Here is a 23,353-nt window from a genome sequence, read left to right as displayed (position 1 = left end):
GCTTCATTTAAAAGTTCTTTTCGAACGAGCGACGATCCATCACTGACCTGGGAGCTTTCATAAATCCGAATTCTGCGAGTGTCAAGCGAAGAACGACGCCGGCGTGGTTTTCAAAGCAGACAACTGCCGTCCGCTGTGGTTGCCAGCTTGCCCGCTGCTGCAGCAGCAACCAATGGCGAGACGCCTTTCAGTACGGCAACCAATCGGAGGCCCGCTTTCATCGCAGGGCCCGTGTGACCGCCTTTAGCAGACCCGCGCTTCTTTTGTGTTTGTGCGTTTGTTAAAAGATGGCGACGACCGAATAATTCAGAAACGGAATGGCGAAACTTCGAGAGTTCGAACGATACCAAGATGGCGGCGTTCGGTGGCGGCAAAGACGAGTTAGGGCTCCGCGAACTGCGGTGATTTTACGCGATTTAAAGCTGTTTTCTCGCCCTACGCACTGATAAATTAATTTTTTTCGGGCACTTTTAGTGCGTTTTCAGTCAAACCATATTGATACAATGTAGATTAGGCATTGCAGATACCGAAACGCGTCGTTGCCAAAAATCGATCTTTTTTGCGATTTTCGCGATCTGATCCCCGCGTCCCCCCTTAAGTGCACCCGTAGCCTAAACCGCCACAAATCTTCAAGTATGGAGTATTATTTTAACAAAGCGCAACAATGAGAAAAAGTTTAAACAAGTTTTCTGCTCTGCTGGCGTTATACGAAAAATGGGTAAGGCAATCTTACCATAGAAATGAGCTTTTTTTTGGGCTGCCTGATTATTCAGGCGTTTTTGCAGCCCTATCTATTTCCAAAAGATCCATCTGTTCGTAATTTGTGGCCATTTAAGCCATCCACGAAAACATCACTGTTGGCTCATGGCCCGTGTTGTTGCTATTATGATTCCAGCACCACGCACCACCGTATAACAGACCGTTATGGCATAGCGCACACAGCTATGGCGTACACTACGGTATAGCACAGTGCACACTAAGCAGCGCATATTTATTTAGTTTTAGTTCGCCAGAACATCTTCTGAACTCTGTGGGGATTCTCATTCGTGCTCCTGGGACAAAGGAACGATAATATAGTAGTGCAGACAATCACAAAGGCATTTATTGCACCTTTCATAGATCAATGCCTGCTATCCGAGTTGCTATCCCCAAAACATGCAGATGGGCGCGCGACAAATCGCGCAAGTCGGACTCACCGCGACCGGATAGCGAGCGAATATGTTCGCCCCATGCTCGATCCCAACGCCTGGTCGTACGCGCGTGCGGTCACGTGAACGGTGGCGCGTTCGAAGGAGCCCTCGCGAGACGGTCTCGCAGAAGCATGGATCGGCGCATGCGTCGCACGTCCGCGCTGCTTGCTGACTTCGAGCCAAAGAGGAAGAGCCTTCTCCTTTTCACGCCCAAGTAACCCCGCCGGTAGGCGGCATTAGCAGCGCAGCACTCGCGCCATCTCTCGTACTGGGCTTCAACCACACTGACCACCGCGGGCCCCAGGCCATGCAGCGAAGCCGGATTACAGGAGATGGGAGCTATGCGGGAAAACAATGTATCAGGGGACGCGCGAGAGTTGTGCATCCCCACATCTTCCCAACTTTAAATCACTACATATTCCGGCAAAAGATGTCACACGGTCTAACATCAATGCGTGCTTCGCAAACAAGGTAGTACATGCACCAGTGGCCGCGCCGAGGAAATGTCCACACGTCCATAATATGCGAGCCGACATTGACCTTGGGTACACCGGTAGTCCAATGGTCACAGCAGCAGCTCTGCAGACTCGACGGCACGATTCCAGGCCAGGACTCCGGAAACGGCGACGCAGTAGTCGGTACAAGCAAGCGTCGCTTGCGCCGACGCGCCCAGCTGGCGAGAGCCGCAGTTGCTGTCGGTGACCGCCGGTTCTTTTCTCCGCCGCCGAGGGTTGCGAGCTGGATACAGGCGGTCGCCGAAGTCGCTGCGCCGAACCGGCCACAGCATCACCATTGTCCGGGGTGGCTCGATCGTAGTCCGGGGCCACAGCGCAGATGATGTGCAGGTGGCAGCAAACCAGGGGTGACTCCAATCACGCTGCGTACACTCAACGAACTCGACAAACACTAAAGTAGTGCAAGGGAGAGGAATTCTGCATGCGCATCGCCCACGTGGTACGATGTTCAACTCGGCTAGCAAAAGATCGGGCAGCTACTCAGATGCTGAGTTCACGTGAACGAAGCTCGCTTCCTTGAGTCGAACGAGTAATTTCAATTCGTGTGAGGCTAACTAGAATGGGGGAAGCAAAGTGCAACACCTCAACGCCACGGTCCACCAGGTTGTGGCCCTCCACATGCGACAGGCAGCTTTGTAAAGCCTTTGGCCTAAAGCGTCGCTACCCTGACAACAACTGGCATCCAAAAACAACACCCAAAATGGGCGCAAAACAGGCAGCCGTGAGGAAACGTCAGCTCTGTTAGGTGGTCCTACCTCGCTTCGTGCACGCAACATACAAGTTGACGGCGCCCACCGTCCCAGACGGTGTCGGAGCGCCCGGTGCCAGGCCGCAGTACCAGTCAGCCTGTAGTGGCACTCGTGGTTCGCGGCCACCCAGCTCCCAGAGCCGCCACTTCATCAGAGTAAAAAAGATAGAAGAAGCTATTTACATAAGAAATTCGGACCACCCACGAGGCTTCCGTACTCACTCGCTTCATTCAGGCTTGCCAATGCTCCGCGGGCGCGAAGCCTCGCTCTCCCATGATGTAGACCACGTGGCTCTCGTACCGACAAATGTCATAAAAAAAAAAAAAAAAAAACACTTGCGAAAAGGCTTAGCATGTTGACAAGTTCAAACACACTACAGCCTCGCTCAGGAAAGCACGCCGCCAACGCTAGCGATCAAAATCCACGCTAGGCCTAAGCTTCGGTTCAAACAAAGGTCTCGAACGAAGCAAAGCTGTTAAAACTATCGTCCAATGTTCCAAGAGCCCCACGTTGGGTAGCCAGATGTGGGAATTCTCATCCGTGTTCTTGGGTCAAAGGAACGACAACATAGTAGTGCTAACAATCACAAGGGCATTTATTGCACCTTTCATAGATCAATGCCTGCTAGCCGAGTTGCTATCCCTAAAACATGCAGATGGGCGCGCGACAAATCGCGGAAGTTGGACTCACCGCGACCGGATAGCGAGCGAATATGTTCGCCCCATGCTTGATCCCAATGCCTGGTCGTTCGCGTGTACGGTCACGCGAACGGTGGCACGTTCGAAGGAGCCCTCGTGAGACGGTCTCGCAGAAGCATGGATCGGCGCACACGTGGCACGTACGCGCTGCCTGCCGACTTCGAGCCAAAGAGGAAGAGCCTTTTCCTTTTCGCGCCCAAGTAACCCCGCCGGTAGGCGGCGTTAGCAGTGCAACACTCACGCCATCTCTCATACTGCGCTTCAACCACACCGACCGCCGCGGTCTCCAGGCCACGCGGCGAAGCCGGATTACAGGAGACAGGAGCTATGCGGGAAGACAACGTATCAGGGGACGCATGAGTGTCACGCATCCCCACAACTCACCGGCCATATGCTGTCGTCGTGGTTGTCTCCCGACTTCACCGATAACTGGTGCTGATGTCTCGAAGGTTTCTCGTCGACATCTCGGAACATTTCTCAAGTCGAGGAAGAACTTGGCATATGGCCAAGCAAGGAGTGGTAATATAATGAGCTTCTATGTGTAATAATGACAGAAATACGAAAAAAAAAATACGCAACATGTTCGTTGGAAAGGCAAAAAGAAACCGAAAAGCTGGTGGAACAGGGAGATACGAGAAGTTCGCCGAACGACAGAAAGTTTCCCGAAAGCACGGCGCTATGGGGATACAATAGGTATGAAATGCTCTGAGGTATGCGGAAAGGTGGAATGGTTCCAGGATTTATATTTGGAAATGCGGTTGTGTTCTTGAAATCAGGGGTACAATCGGGACTCGATGGCGACCAAGGGTCAGTGGGACGCCTCGCATTGGGTGCTCACGGGAAGGCTACAAATGAAACTGTGCAGGGTGATATGGGCTGGACAAGTTTGGAGTGTTGGAACCTCACAATAAAATCAATTATGAAGAACGACTGAGGAATATGGAAGAAAGTTAATGGGTTGGGAGAGTGTTCAGGTATTTGTAGAGGAATAATATTGATTTGCAATGGAGAAAAAGAACTAGGAAGCTTACCAGCAAGTATGTGGCCTGTATGGTGAGCAACATAGCAACAAAGAATGTCAAGTGGGAAGTCTGAGATGCTGAGATAATCTCATGGGTGACAGCAGTGGAAAAGAAACCTGCCATGAGTAACTACTGTATTTACTTGCATAATGATCGCACTCGCGTAATGATTGCGCCCCTTAATTTTGTCGTCAAAGTTCTATTTTTTTTAATTTCCCGTGTAATGATCGCACCCCGAATTTGCCGCACTGATTTGTCAGTGTGCCAAGTCTAGCTAATAATGATCACGCTTACCATCTGTCGAATTCTACGCCAACGACTCTTCAAGACTAACCAAGAAGTCTGCACGCACCAAACATTCTTAAGTAGATGCCCCATTTCATTACTTTTATCACTTTCTGCACTTCCATGACAAAAAGAGGTACCACCAAACTTGCCTTTATTATGTGTAGGCTTTATAATGTTTGTGGTCAACAACAAAAAGGCGCCTTTCAGTTCTTCTCTTCTGGACACGTGGGCACGTTTACACTGATACGTTAGAAGTGTACCCTGTTCATACGCCGACGCTTGTAACACAGCTAAGTTATTCACCCATTCTTAGCGCAAGCATGCGGTATTAGGATAGTAGTGAAGACATATGCCGCAGTTTCCGCACCATGCCCGCCATGTGTTTCTATGTCACTGGCAGCTAAGCGCGCCCATCTGTTTCTGCCCCCTCAAAGTGGACATGGCTACGTTATTGCCGCGAATTTGCCGATATTAACGATATTATTCATTACTGATACGGAAGAAACTGTTTCAATGCACGTAATGTACTCACGAGAAGAAAAAAAAATCACGTTCTGCGCATTCAGCTTGCTCCACCAGCCCCCATGTTTGTTTTGGTGTCCCGCACCCGCATCCCGTAGCAAATGCGGGATGAAAAAAAAAATTTTTTTTTTTTTTTCGCGGGAAATTTATTTCACGTAATGATTGCACCCCTGAATTTGCGTGAATTTTTTTTTTTACAAGTGCTATCATTATGCGAGTAAATACAGTACAAAGCGAGATACAACAAGGAAGAAGCATGTGCCTGCTGTGGTAAAGCTAGGGAAAGGATGAAGCATGTTGTATTGGAATGTGAGGATATCTGCCCAGCGGTCGATTTAGGAATTGCTGGCCTCCTTGAAGCCCTTGGGTTCAGCAAGAGCAGGGGGAACGTAAACACGTCCGCAATAAAAATTAGTAAGAGGCGATTGGAAGATTGGTGGAAGAAAAGTAGGGAAACGACAAACAACTTAGGCATACAAAAACAAAGTTCACAATAGGGGTTCAGAAACTTCGGTTATGGGAATTCATCGTGGTTTCTTTTCCTTTTCTTTTTTTCTTTTTTAGCATAGGTAGGACATTAGGCAATAAAAAAAGACGAGATTGGTGTCCACCCCATTCCAAAGGGGACGCTCATAACATCCATCCATCTATTCATCCTTTCTCCCGTTAGGCTTCGACTCGTTCGAAGCGACAAACGATCTTGAGAACTCCACAAGTTCAGGCATAATATTCTGTTGGCGAAGTGGCCTGAGACTAAGCAGAAGCCGTTGACACAGTCATTTGCTACAAACGAAGTGAATTGTACAAAATCAATGCCAAATTCAATTCAAAGCGGGCAGCCAGGACCGCAGCCATGTTTTATGTAAACTACGTAAACCGTACAAAGGCAGTAACGCTAAATCTGAGAAATAACATGCGCACGCTATATGCTATGGGTCGTTTAGCATTCTGCGCTTGCGCAATGACAACTCCCTAATTTTTATGGCATATGCAATGGTATTGCATACATTAAACTAAAATTATCTAATAAGAGTGATGGGTGCAAAACAGACACTGAGAAAAGTACTGAGAAAAAGGAAGCTCCATGTCAATTCCAAAGCGCTGTGCTTCTTGTTTGTTTGTTTTAAACATTCCTTGTGGTGGACACACCGCGCCTGTCTCAATCGAGGCGTACACCGGGATTATTCCAAGGTGCAAGTACGTAACCTGTTAACACCATCTAGAAAGTGCACAGTGCACTAGCAGATAGGCATGGTATCAAAAACACAGGGCTTGCGGGCTGAAGAAGTTATCGTTTCCTTTTCTACTTATATGGCTATTTGTTATCGAAGCTTTATTGTTTGTTTATGTTTAATTTCAATTTATTGGAAAAGCAGTTTTGCACGTTTGTGAGTACACTTGATGGCGTGCTGCTTTTCAGATCATGCTCAGTGCCTTGACTCAAGCCACTGAGCATGATCTCAGAATTCTTAATTTACTTATTGAGAGAAATAAATACTGTGTTTTTATCATTACTTTGCTCTGGAAATGTTCGCATGTGAACGAAAACCGTTATTAACTGTTGCGATAATTTCTTTTTTTTTTTTGTTATGTAGCTGAACCGGAACGAAACTTCTTTCATTGGAACGAAACTAAAACAAAAACGAAAAAAAATGTTTCGTTCCGACACTCTGCTTTAGACAACCTTGTAAACTAAGAATTGTTTTCAATTTAAGTGTGTGTGGGTCTGCATTCACATTAATGCTTTTCAGCATGTTTTGTACAGCTGGTGCAAACATTCTAAATTGGAACACAACTGTATGTCGGCTATTTTCATTCTTAAATATTCCTTCTTGGTGTGAAAAGCTGGCTTCATTCCTTGACTGCAGTAGCACTGACCTTCCTTTTACAGAGAATATCCAGAATTTGGGTGCCCACACACTTACCCTTCAAGCCATGTTGAGTGACTCTACCACAGCAATGACGTCTGGCAAAGAGCTGCCGTCGTTCAAGATTCGTTTCACAGTGATCGGTAAGATTGATTTTCGTGTTTCGCTTACGGAAATTGATAAAAGCACATAAAGGGGAAGATAACAGAAAGGGGAAGTTGCTGTTTTCATTTTACAAAATCCTTTAACCCTTTAAAGGGACCATGAACCTCTTTTTAATGGAAGTCGTGAAATGCCTTTGAAGTTTTAAATTAGACTGCAGTGAAACCTCAGTGATATGATCATGACTGGTACGAATTTCAGGGTGATACAATTCGTACAATTCCACAGCCGAAGCGCGCTGTATATTATGAGCCACATTTCGGATGTCCCGAACGCTCCTCCACGCCGGTTTGGGTGATACAAACAGTGGCATGGTAAGGGGGGGGGGAGTCTTCGGGTGCCAGGTGGAGGAGGGGGGTGGGGTGTCATATATGTCTGAAGACTCCCCCCCCTCTTTCTGCTGGCTTGACTGGGCGTAAATGGTAGTGGAACGTTTCTTGTGTGGTTGCGCTCGTGTCCCACCATGGTTTGTGTGTCGTCGGTATGTATACAGTGTTCCATTTATCAGTTTTCTATAGTTTGTATTAGTCTTGTATCAGTTTCGAGGTGTTGAATAAAAACACTGTCTCCTAGTCATAGCTAACGATCCCTTTGTCATTTTGTTGTTGTCACGGTGGCGTCCCACAGGGTGAGGCAGTCAGCCCTATTCTCTTTAACCTAACTATAGTTGACCTTGCTGAAATATTACCCAAGATAATTCACCTATCAATGTACGCTGTCCATATTTCTCTTTTGTCTTCTGCGGTGACTCGTCTTCAAGTATGCGCAAGAATTCAGCGGGCAGCCACCCGAGCTTGTTCGTATCTGCAAACAAGGCCTCATGTGTCCATCGAAAAATGCAGGTTATTCGCGTTTACCCGCAAACCCATGGCACCATACCCTGTTTCTCTCAATGGCCAGGGTATCAAACATCAGAAGCATCACCGCTTCTCACGTCCGATTATTGACAGGAACCTCTCATGGAGCCCTCACTGCATCTACCTGAAGCGGAGACTAACTTTGATTATACATATAAGGAGGTTCTTGTGCGGAAAAACCTGGGGCACGTTGGTATGGTCCATGCTGCTGCAGCTTTATAGAGTGCTGTTTCTGGGCTTTTTACGGTACAGCTTGCTGGTTTTGGCGAACACATGTAAAAACAAACATTCGTACCCTGGAAAGTTTGCAAGGCCAGGCTCTATGGACATGTCTTGGGTTACCACGATGTGCCTCGATTCACACAACAATCATGATTGTTAGAGACTGCTTGGGTGCAACATATACAACGATTGACAACCTTAGAGCACACATCACCCAGTCACTATATTGCTGCTTTGCCAGCTCAAAGACGTCAAGCCATATTTTCCGCACTTGTTGCGACACGTGAAGGCTACCTTCCGTCGGGCTTTACCCAGCAGCAAGACCACTGTTACCCCTCTGGTGCCTGCGACAGCCATACGTACGCCTCACGATTCTGGGAATTATGAAATGAAAAAGACCCATCAATCAACAGTGGCTCTACGTCAGTGCACACTGTCATTACTGAATGAGACATGAACAAAGAACGCAGATTGACACTGATGGATCTGTCAGCCACCAGCTCCACAGGTCTAAGTCACTCCAGCTCTAAGTCACAATTACATTCAGTGTTCCATAAAACGACCTCTACGGCAACAGAACTTGCCATTCTACGTGCTGCTGTTAATTACGTTGCACAAGCCAGACCTCAAAAGTGGGTTGTTTTTTGCGACTCCAAGGCAGCCCTTCAGAGTCTGCAGTCAGCCTTATGAAGCAAGACCCATGAACAATTGGATTTTGAGACCAGAGAGGTTCTCCGTCAAGCCCTCATAAACGGACATGACATAATCTTCCAATGGCTTCTGGGGCACTGTGGCATTGTTGGAAATGACCTTGCTGATAAATTCTGAAAATGAGCTTCTGGCTTTTCAACATGCTAACATCATTTGATTTTTTTGTGATATGAATTTCGGGTGTCGCGTCGAGAGCCGGCATGGACACGGGAGAGGCGCACTACGCCCTCTCCCGCCTCTCCCTCGCTCTCGCAACGCGCGCACACCCTTGCTCCCCGACTCGTGGGCAGGTAGCTGACGGGCGAGGAGGACATTCCTCTCGCCCAGGTAAAAAGGTACGAAACAGCGCCATCAGGGGAGACCCCCCTCTCTCTGACGCCGGACCCCTAACCTGCCGGACTGGAGTACCTGCCGCAACCCGTGATTGACCTCGTATGCCTGACTATCCCGGGCAACGGGGTCAGCCTATTTATTACTATTACAGAGAGGACGTCCCTCTGCCAGTGTCCTTTATTTCCGGTAGCAATAAACATTATTACAGTTGACGCCGCTGTTTGCCTTATTTGTTCCAACCCGACGTAGCTGCGATTCTAGCGCCACAGGTTGGGGAGTAACACAAAGCGACTGCGTGGGGCTAGATCCAGAGCTTGCCTTCAGCCCTAGCCGCACGCAGTGTTGAACCGCCACACCCTTAAGATTTGTATCACCGAGGCTTTACTGTACTTCAAAAAAGTTCTTCAATGCGTTGAGCAAAATTAGAGTTATACACAATCAAACACACAGTTTGTGGTGCTTCCGCTACTTCTTCAATGCTTTACACCGCAAAGGCTATGGCGGAGTAATATGTGCCCACAACGCTCCACCCACTGAACCTCACTGTGACCTGCGGTTCAAATCTGATTTTGGGTGTTCACTACACTAGATGCCACTACAGTTGCTGACGGATATTTTGGACTCCAAAAATTTGGACTTGATGGATATTGCGGGCTTCATAATTGCACCGTCATGGTACCCATAGAGCTAATGCATCTTCCTGACCAATTTTTCAGACGAATTTAGGCCCCAAAGTTCGGTTTTCCGAACTAAATCGCTCATTCTGAGCCATGCTACCCAATCTTGCATGCCACCATGTTGGATTTTCTGCTGGCTTGGCTTCCAGTGGCCCATTCTATAGCCTCCAAAATTGAGAGGTGCATGCTTTCCAGACATCTTTCAGTTTCGGAGGCCATTCCCAAACTTCCTTGGCTGACGAAGTGCTCCAGGGGCTGGCTGTATTTCTTGTTTCTTTTTTTTTGGTCAGCAGCAACGTCATAGTCACTTACCATATTTACTCGATTTTAATGCGCACCTGTTTTTCCGTGACCACAAAAAAAGGAAAAAAACAAACACCCTCGACAGTAGCGCGCACCCGTTTGCCGTGACCTAAAGAAAGAAAAAACCTTTACAGTACCGCGCACCTCACTATTTCATACGGAAATACAACTCCCTCATTTGGAAAAACAAAGGTTTACTTCCAATGCACTATAGTTATGATAAATAAAATTGCAGTTTCGCTGGAGAGGTGAAACATCGATTGCGATAGCAAATTAGTAGACAGCTATATGAAAAGTAAGGACAGTAGTTTTATTGGATGTATAAACTTTTGAATATTCACTTATTAGCTAAATTAAAGGGAAGCTGAAGAGTTTTCCAGAAAAAATGAGTGAAGAGCTGTATGTAATGGTTTTCAACCCTCAGAATTCGAATATCGCATCGAAATTGAGCGAAAGAAAGCGCAAACAGATTTTATTTCGACGAAAAGTGTAGCAGCAGACTCGGGCAGCTCGTGCGCCTCGTTTCCACCTATGATTGGTCGGGCGCCTTGTGACGTCAACATTGGTGTTTGTCCTGACCGGCCGCTGCTTCCACACATGAAGCACGGCGCAAGGTGGTTTGGCGCTGTGGTTTGGTGAGACGGTAATGGTTAATTTCGAGAGCTTGCGTTTCTTTAAGGAGTTCGGCGTTGCTCCCTACATGTATACGTAGCCGGCGTCTCCAAGAAGCAAAAGATGCTGGTATCAAGCAGTACTTTCGACGCGAACGAAGGCGAAGTGTTAGCATCTCCTCGTGTTAGAAATGTTCTTTGGTGAACATGTTTTTTGCAAAGCTGTATTCAGCGATCCAATGAGTTCGTTTCCGGGCAAACAACTGTACTGTTATGTTCCTGCATGCCTCCTCGTGGAACATAAGGAGGGATGCGATCGTCGGCATTTGTGTGCTGGCCCAAAGCTTTCTCCAATCTACACAGACGGTTTACATGCAGGAAAAGTTCTCCGGCTCTTGTAGCACATGTAATGGCCTTCATCAGCGCGTCACCCGCACGCTACTCATAACCAGAGCCCTAAAGGCGGCGAATTTCGTTGGCTACGTGAGACAGCCGGTTTCTTTCTGTGCGCGAGGGGAAGCGCAGCGTCCTGACGTGCGCCGGCTTTCAAACACATGAAAACTTAACACTTGCACTGCATTATGGTAGCTGCATATTGGCTGTTTCACAACACACGTGCAAATAGAAAATTAACGGCGGTTTGTGACAAAACCTGTGTCAAGGGTGGGAGATGAACATGTACCTTTCGTTGAGCGTGCTAACATGAAGGAGCTAACAATAACTCAAAATCCAGGTTTGGACGAGTTTGTATATTCGTAAGGTCTTCCAATAACAGTTACCATCAGTCCGCCCGCACCCGTCCCGCATTTGTGCGTTCGTTGCCCCGACCTGCTCGCGCTGCGTTTAGCTTTAAAGCCTGCTAGCAGAAAGCCGTACTCTCACTCATTCACGCACTATTGATAAACTCTGGTAGTAATCGTCGTCATGGAAGTGGTTAGAACACAGCACTGTTGTACTTGAGCGCTTGAAATTCTTTCGATTCACAGCAGCCTCCGACTTAGCTGCAAGCTTCTTGTCTTGCAAGGAGTAATGGATCATCGTCGCAGCCGCTGGTGTTTCTGCAGCCGTAGGCTGCACAGAACGCCAGCATGACCGGCCCACAACTTCAATTCATGCTACGCACGTCAACTACCACTCTACATACACACAAACAAAGGAAAGCAGGCTCGAGCGAGGCAGATTATGCAGCACGCACGCAGAAACAAACGCGGTCAGGCACGTTCGCGGAGACTGCGAAGGAGTGGTACACCAGTGCTGACGTCACTACGCCGCGGTTTCCAGTCTCCGCTCGCATCGTCACCGTCAGCAGCAGCAGCGCGCGGCGCTTGACTGGGGGGTTGAGCAAGAGCGCAATTTTAATCGGGGATTACGTCATTCCTAAGTGAAAAATCCCGCCCAGAATTTTACGTGCATGGTTTATAAGGTTCCCGCTTCCGTATATGAGCATCTTATTGAATTCGACAGACTCTTGAGCTTCCCTTTAATACCGCTGTCAAGCGGGCAAGTTAAGTGCACTTACGGGGAGTGTCACTCAGTTTAAGTGCACTTTCTCAAATCTAAATGTCGCAAATAGAGTGTACCTGCAGAAGAGTGTACTCTGGTTGGAGTGCGTTCACAAAGCGCACTTTGCTGGCCCAGTGCATAACTTTGGTGCCAGCGGCATCAATGGAACAAATGTAATGCATAGTGAAAGGACACAGATGTTCATTTTAGTTGTTGAACAGCTCTTAACAAGCTAATGAGAACAGAATTCACTTATATCCTGTTCTTGCAGGATCAAATGTTGCCTTGTTGCACGCCGCCATGTTCTTCTGGATTGGCTAGGCATTTTTCTTGGCCGGGATTGACTTGCAACACTCTTATAATAAAAATTCACTTAGTTTTTTGTTGAGATAAAATAGATTAAGTTTCTTCTTATTTATAATACAACGTAAAACTAACTTTTTGTAAGTTTTCTTCTTTTTAATCTACAGCTTCAAAAACGCGCTCTTAGTCTGTTGCCACTTTTTTTTTTTTTTTTACTGCGAGTGCACTCTATTTTCCCGTTTAGCACTGCGTAGCCTAAAGTGTCACTCAAGGTGCCGAAGTGCACTCCCCGTAAGTGCACATAACTTGCCCGTTTGACGGGGGTATAACGAGCATGGTGTCATCATGCAGGCACCAGCAAACATGAATACGTCTCACTCAATGACCGCGGGAACTTTTTATCAGAACGCTGGAGTGAGAAAGTGCAGTAGCAGGAGTGTACGAATTGAACTTCTTGTGGCCTCTTGCTTCAATGTGAATCAAGCGACGAGAACACAGCCCGGTGCACCTAGATGCATAGACTGTCTCCATCGCAGATCGCTTTGTAGGTGGGGGCCTCACGGCCGTGCTTATGCAGCAGCCGCCAGAGTAGAACGCCTTTCCTGTTTGCGCCACTCCAGCACGCAAGTTTCAGTAACTCTGAATGGCTGTGATGCAGCCCGATTTCCGCCCGTCTCCGCACATTTGATCACTTTCCTTTTAATTGCAGCAGGGCGATGAACACTCGGCGTGTCTTCGAAGTTGGCACTTCCATGCTGATAAAGCGAATGCAATAAACGGGAAGGTGAACGGTGGACTAACCTAAGCACACATACTACAGCGCATAGAGGAAGCTACGGCAGTTAGGCTCGAAGCGCGTACGAGGCGGCCATTTTGAAATGTCAATGGTAATATAGTAACACAGATTTAGGGTCGTACTCAATTCTAATGTGCATGCACTTTCTGGATCCGTTTTATAGGGAAAAAAGTGCACAAATATTTGAGTGAATGCGGTAATGTGGGATCCACTTTTTTGTTTTGTTTAGGTTGCTATTACCATGTGGCATGTCTAGAACAACGCAGGTGTATGTCGGAGGTGTCACATTTTTTTGTGTGATTGGCACCACCTCATGTGTCTTTACGAGAGCCAAGTGGTGCGAAGAAACACTGCTCGTTTCTTCTATCTCCATGGCGATCTCCGGCAACTGAGATTGCCAATGCGGTGACGCTCTTGTCAGAGTGTGTATCGAGACGACGTCTGTCTTGTGCAAATCCTAGCAAATCTGATCGCCTCCAAGTGTTGCATGATGCAGGGCGCTATTAGAGATTTTTTTAATCTGCTCTAAACCTAATATATATATATATATATATATATATATATATATATTTTTTTTTTGGGGTGGGGGGTGGGGGGAGGAATGCGTTTTTCAGACGGTTCGAATTTTCACACTATTTTTCGGTGCCCGCGAGGTCTGGAAAATCAGTTGGTGGCTGTATTTCTGGTTTTGACGCCTATGACGTGCCAAACGGGGTTTTCATTAGCGAGCTGCAGTGTGCTCAGACAGTGAACTTGTTGCGGCACCTACGGTGGCTGCAGTATCTACACTGCATAACAGAACGCAGCTACATGCAGTTGCAGTGCTTGTGCACCACAGGGCAAAAGTGTGTGCTCACGCTCATATGCTCGTTCTGGCTGTGCTACGTGGTGCAGACCGGCTTTGTCCTGCACGTGCTTGGGCAATGGATAGTAGCCATATCCAACTTTGCGCATTTTGAAGCGCTTTTACAAAGCAAAGTCGGCCAAGGTGTCTAACCAGGAGTGGCCAGGGGTGAGCGTGCGCTGAAAAGTGAGTGTGTCTGGCCTGACCTTAAGTTTCGTGGGGTTTGAGGCTAGTTGAGTGTTCAAAACTAGACAGAATTAATGAGACCTGACAGCTACGGCACCAATAGAATAGGGTGGCCAAAGTTTAATTCCTATGCAGGTGGCTGCGGCTGACTGTAAGCAGACGATAGTTTGCTTCTTTCAGAAGTATGTAATTAGTACAGAAATTCAAAAGCAGATCTTCAGCTTACTTCAGCTTGCTTATTAAACTGCGTCAATAAATATACACACAAACAGTAGGAAAAAGCTCACTGACCCAAACTCGCCTTTTGATTGACGTCAGCTATTGGCAAGTAGTAGCTGCATATGGAAATCTGCTATATTATGAAATAAAGTATCCAGGAAAGAGTGGGGAGTCGGCTTCTGTTAAAAAAAAGAGCACTTGAGAGAAAGGGGACTTTGCACTTTGCTTGTGAGATCCACATGCTGCGCACGGCTGCAAAATTTGGCTGAGATGGTTCACAGAAGCATATTATATCTGCGGACTGTGCTATGGATGAGCCTAGCTCCTCAATGCGATACCATACAGTTTTGATTTGCGAGTCGGATGAATCCTTTGGTTATTTGGACTTGAACGATTTGAAAGCAATTTGGACAAACAGCCTGCATCCAGTTAGTTTTTCTTCCACTGCATAGATGGCTGCACAGTTTCAGTGCTCCGAAGCTGCATTTACCCAATTTTTCCACACTGAACCTGCATCCCCAGTAAAACAGCCTGGAAAGAATTAAAGAAAAAAAAAATCCGTGTGTATAGCCCGCAGTAATACTAACTGCATACAACAAGACTAAAATCCTTGCAAAATCTCTTCATTCAGGAATGCACGACTCGTCCACATCGCATCTTTGCTAGCGGGGATGCTAATAAAGCTGGAATCGCACAGTGAACATGATCGCCGACGAATCAGTCACGTGACATGTGACTTGGATTGGATCACTTCGCAGCTAGCATTCGTACGACAGAGGATGACAGTGCAGATGGGCAACGGCAATGGAGCAAATGCGACTGAGCTGTATTGCAAAGCACTTAGCGCTAAGTGAGGGAGCACAGCGGACACAGGAAACGTATGTATGATCACATGATACAGAATCTGCAAGCTCAAATCCCGATTTACTTTGTTGTCAGAAAGCTTTATCATCAGCTTCTGCTGTACTAGGGCAGTCATTGAGAGCAGCTCATCTGAATCCGAGTTTAGTTAGCCGACGCCGCATGCACTAGTCCCTAACTACTAAATGTAAAATGTTGATCCGTAAAGGGGAGGAGAAAAGGTGAATAGGTGAACAGCAGATAACAAATCTGAATGGCGGAGAAGCTGGCCTTAAGTTGTGGCATAAGCGTGCACCATGATGCCGTGACACACATTAAGGCTAATTATTCTTTCCATGATGCCATGAAGCCCCACTTCAAGGCAAAATTCGCATATGATCTACAACCCGTTGTTACTGCTAAATGTTTAGCATTTTTTTGCGGTTTATACAGTCAATGCCTGATTTTTCTGACCCTTTAGGGGCCACGAAAATGTCCGAAAAAATGGATGCATGCCTTTTACTGCCCCCAAGAGTTCAAATGGTTACAGGCATGCCTGAAATAGCTCTAAAGGCCTGCCAGTAAACATTAGGCGTGTCGGTGTTTGTACTGTGTTAGGAGACTGTGGGGGCACGCATGTATAATTAAGGTAAACATACCATGTCCCGTGACAATTGCCCCTTCTCACATTTGGTATGCTTCACCGCAATCAATTGCATATCCTTCTTTGCGTAACACTACTGTATTGAGGCGAGGCTGACTTTCTGGAACCGGCATTATGCAACGTGCTGTGCTTTTCGAGCTTCGAAGCCATTGGCGAAGATCACTAAGATGGAGTCAGTGCCATTGCTAACAGTGGCACATTTTTTCAATGAAAAGCATGGCACTGAGCAACAAAGAGCTTGGTAGCAAACCGCGAAGTAGCTAGACCTAGCATTACCGTGGTGGTGGCTACGGCTGCCAGCCGGTCTGCATGCGAGAGCGCCGGTTCGAGGCGGTGAGATAATAAAAATGGTGGCGGTAGTGGCCGTATGGGACCTGCGGCAATCCCAAAAGGTCCAGAAAATCAGATGGCAAAGGTTTCTTGCGTCCAAAATTTCAGACACTCTTCTACATTGACTCTGTGGGGTATGTGTGGTGGTGCCGCAAATGTGTCCGAATTATTGAGCATGTTTAAATAATTGTGTCTTCCAGAAAATCAATCATTGAATGTATGTGCAAAAATGCGGTATTGTGCTCTGTGTGTTTTACTACTACATAGATGGCAGCACTTCAGCATTTGAAGCCATGTTCTTTGCAGTCTGTGTTCTACTGGCAGCATGTCATCGCTCTAAGACTGCTGTTTTGAAATTGCGCTATTTGGTGCCTTTTGGCAGGAGGCTATTGAAAGATGGTGCGAGCCTTGTGGCAAAGCTTGTGGGAGATACGGGGTTCTCCTCCGTACTCTTGGGACAAAGGAACGACAACACGGTAGTGCAAACAATCACAAGGGCATTTATTGCACCTTTCATAGATCAATGCCTGCTAGCCGAGTTGCTATCCGCAAAACATGTCGATGGGCGCGCGACAAATCTAGAAGTCTGACTCACCGCGAGCGAGCGAATATGTTCGCCCCATGCTGGATCCCAACACCTGGTCGTTCGCGTGTACGGTCACGCGAATGGTGTCCAAGGCGGCCACGCGAGACGGTCTCGCAGAAGCATGGCCCGCCGCGCGCGCGCGGAATGTCCACGCCGTGCGCCGACCCGCCGGGAAAGACCAAGCGCCTTTCTTTCCCGTGCCTAAGTAACCCCGCCGCAGCGCAACACTAGCGCCATCTCTCGCACTGCGCTTCAACCACTCCGACCGCCGCGGGCGCCAGGCCACGCGGCGGGCGAAGCCGCCCTGCAGGAGACGAGCTATGCGAGATAACTAGATCTCAGGGGAGGCGTGAGAGTCACGCATCCCCACATCCCCCCAACCTTAAATCACCACATATTCCGGCGAAACATTTCACAAAGTCTAACATCAGCACGAGCTTCGCGAACAAGGTGGTACAAGCAACAGTGGGCGCGCCGGGGAAATGTCCACATGCTGTCCATAACATGCGAGCCGACTGTCCTTGGGGTACACCGCTGGCGTCCGCCGGTCACAGCAGCAGCTTTGCAGACTCGACGGCAGGATTCCAGGCCAGGACTTCGGAAACGACGACGCAGTAGTCGGCACGAGCAAGTGTCGCTCGCGCCGACGTGCCCTGCTGGCAAGAGCCGCCGTAGCTGTCGGTGACCGCTGGCTCCTTTGTCCGCCGCCGAGGGTTGTGAGCTGGATGCAGGAGGCCGCCGAAGTCGCTGCGCCGAACTGGCCACAGCATCACCATCGCCCGGGGTGACTCGATCGTAGTCCGGGGAGCAGCGCAGACGATGTGCAGGTGACAGCAAGCCAGGGGTGACTCCAATCACGCTGCGTAAACTCAACACACTCGGCAAACACTAAACTAGTGCAAGGGAGAGGAATTCTGCATGCGCATCGCCCACGTGGTACGATGTTCAACTCGGCTAGCAAAAGATCGGGCAGCTACTCAGATGCTAAGTTCACGTGAACGAAGCTCGCTTTCTTGAGTCGAACGTGTAATTTCAATTTGTGCGAGGCTAAATAGAATGAGGGAAGCGAATTGCGACACCTCAACGCCACGGTCCACCAGGTTGTGTCCCTCCACATGCGACAGGCAGCTTCGTAAAGCCTTAGGCCTAAAGCTTCGCTACCCTGACAACAACCGGCATCCAACAAACGACACCCAAAATGAGCGCAAACAGGCAGCCGCGAGGAGACGTGAGCTCTGTGAGGTGGTCCTACTCCGCTCGGTGCACACAGCATCCGAGTTGACGGCGCCCACCGTCCCAGACGGTGTCGGAGCGCCCGGTGCCAGGCCGCAATACCAGTCAGCCCGTCGTGGCACCCGTGGCCCGCGGCCACCCGGCTCCCAGAGCCGCGACTTCATCCGAGTCAAAGAGATAGAAGAAGCTATTTACATAAGAAATTCGGACCACCCACGAGGCTTCCGTACTCACTCGCTTCAGGCTTGCCACTGCTCTATGGGCGCTCAGCCTCGCTCTCCCAGGATGCAGACCACGTGGCTCTCGTACCAATGAATGCCATTAAAGAAAAACACTTGCGAAAAGGCTTAGCATGTTGACATTTTCAAACACACTACAGCCACCGCCGCCTCGCTCAAGAAAGCACGCCGCTGACGCTAGCGATCAAAATCCACGCTAGGCCTATGCTTCGGTTCAAACAAAGGTCTTGAACGAAGCAAAACTGTTAAATCTATCGTCCGATGCCCCAAGAGCCCCACGTTGGGCAGCCAGATGTGGGAGATACGGGGTTCTCCTCCGTACTCTTGGGACAAAGGAACGACAACACAGTAGTGCAAACAATCACAAGGGCATTTATTGCACCTTTCATAGATCAATGCCTGCTAGCCGAGTTGCTATCCACAAAACATGCCGATGGGCGCGCGACAAATCTAGAAGTCCGACTCACCGCGAGCGAGCGAATATGTTTGCCCCATGCTGGATCCCAACGCCTGGTCGTTCGCGTGTACGGTCACGCGAATAGTGTACAAGGCGGCCACGCGAGACGGTCTCGCAGAAGCATGGTCCGCCGCGAGCGCGCGGAATGTCCACGCCGTGTGCGGACCCGCCGGGAAAGACCAAGCGCCTTTCTTTCCCGCGCCTAAGTAACCCCGCCGCAGCGCAACACTAGCGCCATCTCTCGCACTGCGCTTCAACCACTCCGACCGCCGCGGGCGCCAGGCCACGCGGCGGGCAAAGCCGCCCTGCAGGAGACGAGCTATGCGGGATAACTAGATCTCAGGGGAGGCATGAGAGTCACGCATCCCCACAAGCTCTATGTGCAAGTTTTCTGCTTCATTAAATTTCACACACTTTGTGACCTGTCTTAGCACTGGAAGAAGGAGTGAAAAGCTGTCGTGGTGCTGAGCTCTGCTTCGCAGAATACAGTGAAATCTCATTACTACGAGCACCAAATAAACAAACTTTTTCAATTAACAAACTTTAAGAAATCCCCTGCTGATTTCTTATGGTTTCGATGTAAAAATATTTTAGTGCTATAAACTTCACAATACCAAACATTTAAAAAAAACAAAAAAAAAACAATCGTTATTCAGTTTCCATGTCCTGTTAACAATGCCTCTGTACCACTAACTAATGTTTCGAAATCTGGAGATTCTTAGATTTTATTGTATCCTTCACTGCAGCTCATCAAACACTCTGAAATAGCGGAGGAAGTAGCGTTCGCGCTGGCCCTCTAAGAACGGGAATGCGAAGTCGTACTAAGTGAATCGCAAACAGTAGTAAAGAATTATGTCAAAGGTAGAATTTCGAAGGAAGCCCTGTCCATTCTGGCCAAAGATGCAGATCCAAAACCGCGAGCTCAAGGATCATATGGTTCCCCGTGCATGTCACCACAGAAGGTGATGCGCTCCCGAACTTAAACGAGACGGTACACCGGACGGCGTGAGACATGGCCCGCCGCACTGGACAGGCACAGAAGGCGACACGCTCCCGTACCTAAATGAGACGGCACACCGGACGGCGCAAGACATGGCCCGCCGCACTGAACAGGGCAACGCCTCTCGTATGATAGCGAACACTCCTCGCGTTGAACGGGACAGGCTCACCAGATACAATGACATAACCAGTGCATATCTAAATGTCAGAAGGGTACACCCACCACCGTGTCCCAAATTGAACAGGAGGCAGGCCGTCGCCTGGAGACAGCTCCAAACGAACACCTTCCCTAATCCATTCTATCTGAAACGTATCTTCCCAGATAAGCATCAGGACAACACGTGCAAATTGTGCCAGGAAAGACCGGCAACACTCAAACACATGCTGTGGGAGTGCAATGTAGTTATAGGAAGGATGGCAGTTGTTCCGGAGATTCTGTCATCGAGGTGGGCTGCCGCTCTGCGCACCTCAGACCTCGGAATCCAGACGTGAGCAGTTCAGCAAGCCCATGAGGCGGCGCTGAGGCAGGGCCTTGAAGTTCCCTCGTGGGAGACCTGAGCCCGGTTCGCATTAAACCTTGCTGGACGTGCAATAAAGTTGTATCCATCCATCTATTCACTGCAGCTGAAACAGTAGGCTAGCAGATGACAAGGTGCTGAAAGCGGACGCTGCGGCACATGGGTTCAGAAAACCTGAGATGACAGTGAGTAAGGAAAGCTGGGAGAACTTTAAGAACAATCTATTTTGGAGGCAATGAGTGTTTTGCGAGTGCATGCTCCTCCCAGGCAAGTGTAGCCTAGCAATCAGGGTGCCTACTAACCGGAAAAACAGGGAATTCTGAGGGATAATAAATTGTCTGGAAATACTTGCGTGTGGGTGTGACTGGGTGTGCCTGGAAATACTCAGGGAATACTCGGGGAATTTGTGCTTCTACAGTGAAACATTGTTAAATTGTAGTTGGCTGGAGCTCGGAAAAAGTACATACTAAACGGTAGTACTGCGATAGTACTATTGGTAGTAAGCAATCCTGCATCAATGATTATTCAAGTAATCTTTCTCAGACATGAAAAATAAAGGTGATTTCTTTCTCAGGCAAGTTCTTGCTTGATTTCTTTCTTTTTTCTTCACTTCGGTTAATTTGAACATCTGCTTAATTTGAAGAGTTTTCATTGTCTGGCGGCCTTCGAATTATTGAGGCTTTACTGTAGATTCAGGTGTCCGCCTCGAGTGAAACAGTTTCATTGTCCATGTCAAGAAATGTAAAAACAAACAAACAAGAAGCATTGTGCTTTGGAGGCGACATAGAGCTTCCTTTTTGTCAGTAGTTTTCTCAGCGTCAGCGTCTGCTTTGTGCGTGTCACTCTTATACGGTGCTTCGGTGGTGCGTGGTGGCGAAATCTATGGAAAATAGTGACAGCATGGATCGAGAGCCAGCAGCGATGTTTTCATGGATAGCTCAAGTGGTGACAACTTTTGAAGTGATGGAGTGATGGGTGGAATGGTTAATTTTCGGGGTTTCACTATAATGACCTTTCAGAATAATGAACAATTTTTGGCAGTCCTGCGTGATTCGTTATATTGAAATTTGACTATAGTTGATCTTGAAGCACTGTAAAATAAAGTATTTTCCTTATTTCTGACTGCAACTGTTTCTGGCAGTGAAAAATGAATATAGATTCCCTAGTGAAGAAGTAATATGAGTAGGGACGGGCGAACAGTTTAGGCTTGAATTGAAGTTGAAGCTAATAGTGCTTAGGTTGAATAATTTCATATTGAATAGCTTGAATAGTAGTACTTGCATATCGCATATTTTGATGAGGAAAAATGACGCATGCATTTGCTTTAATTAGGATACAAATATTAATTTTTTTTTGGCTCGAAGTGAATAGTTTTGGTCAATGCATAAAACTTGACTCAACAGCCAGAAGTTGACAAACTTTAAAGAAAAGTTAAGGAGGTGGCATCCTACTTGCATACGTTGTATGTTTATTTTCAATGCAGTTAATACAGATATATTCATCCAAAAAATGGAAGTTCAACATTTCTTCACAATGCCAGCAGTATGGTGTTCTTTTGTTTGTACCCTTAGCAAAGAAATAAAAATGAGGGTGTACTATTATGTGGTATTGCGGGTGTAAACCAATCATGAAGTATATGAATAGGGGCAACCAGAAGAAGTTACGCAAAAGATAAATTTCAAGTAAAATCAACAGATGGCTATATTTGATGATTAAAGAAGTGAGAGCACCTCTGGAACCATCATCTTTATTTACAAAAATGCGTGATCATTTTCTGCTTTTTTTCTCTGAAAGTGATCAATCTTCAAGAGCTCGAATGTATTGGAAAGCATCTTTCTCATACTCATCAAAACTGACGAAGAGCTGTACGCTATTCAGTCCTTCCATCATTTGTGATGACAAAGGCCGCATCGGTACTCCCTCTTCCTCATCTGCGTCATCAACATGTTCCACTCCATGGTCATTGCCATTTACTTGGGCGATGATGTCATCGTCTGCGACGGTACCACAGACTGCGGCGCAGCTGTCGAAGTTGAGCGAAGTCTATGCTGCCCAACACTTCACGTACAGACCTCAGATCTGTTAACAACAGTGTTTGAATGCGTGGCCGGCGATACCATCTGCTCCTTCCACTGGCACACTGGCGTTGTCAGTAAGATTATGCGCTGTGCAAGCTGCTGCTCGGGATGCATTTGATTAAGTGCATGGTGCATGATCTTGCTGATAACATTAGTGTGCCAGTTGTGGGGTTCTCACCCGTGCTCTTGGGACAAAGGAACGACAACACAGTAGTGCAGACAATCACAATGGCATTTATTGCACCTTTCATAGACTAATGCCTGCTCGCTGAGTTGCTATCCGCAAAACATGCCGATGGGCGCGCGACAAATCGCGGAAGTCCGACTCACTGCGACCAGATAACGAGCGAATATGTTCGCCCCATGCTGGACACCAAGGCCTGGGCATTCGCGCGTACGGCCACGCGAACGGTGGAGCGTTCGAACGATCATGTTCGTCCATTCCGGGGTAAGCCTCGCGAGACGGTCTCGCAGAAGCATGGATCGGCGCACAGGCAGTACTTCCGCGCCGCTTGTGGACCCCGAGCCCAAGAGGCTTCTCCTTTTGGACCTAAGTAACCCTGCTGTTAGGTGGCGTTAGCAGAGCCACACTCGCGCTATCTCTCGCAGTGCGTTTCAGTCAGACCGACTGCCGCTGGCACCAAGCCACGCGGTGAAGCCGGATTACAGGAGACGGGAGCTATGCGGGAAAACAACATATCAGGGGATGCGTGAGAGTCGCGCATCCCCACACAGTAGAAGGCACAGGTGGTATCTCTGGCCATGAGCTCGTGCATTGTTGTTAACAGATCTGAGGTCTGCACCTTAACAGGAACGTGATCATTCTCCTC

General features: G+C 48.0%; 1 protein-coding gene across 2 annotated transcripts in view; it reads left to right on the top strand.

Annotated features, from left to right (window-relative positions):
* Window positions 1–23,353, top strand: part of LOC126521661 (structural maintenance of chromosomes flexible hinge domain-containing protein 1-like) — a 383,191-nt gene that overhangs the window by 147,157 nt on the left and 212,681 nt on the right. For both annotated transcript variants that reach the window (XM_055065801.2, XM_050170378.3), the window contains exon 20: window positions 6,876–6,995. In XM_055065801.2, coding sequence (XP_054921776.1) covers window positions 6,876–6,995 — 120 coding nt within the window. The remainder of the gene's footprint in view (window positions 1–6,875; window positions 6,996–23,353) is intronic.

This window comes from Dermacentor andersoni, chromosome 6 (genome assembly GCF_023375885.2).
Source record: "Dermacentor andersoni chromosome 6, qqDerAnde1_hic_scaffold, whole genome shotgun sequence".
NCBI classification, from domain to species: domain Eukaryota; kingdom Metazoa; phylum Arthropoda; class Arachnida; order Ixodida; family Ixodidae; genus Dermacentor; species Dermacentor andersoni.
This window is presented reverse-complemented; position numbering and strand designations above follow the sequence as displayed.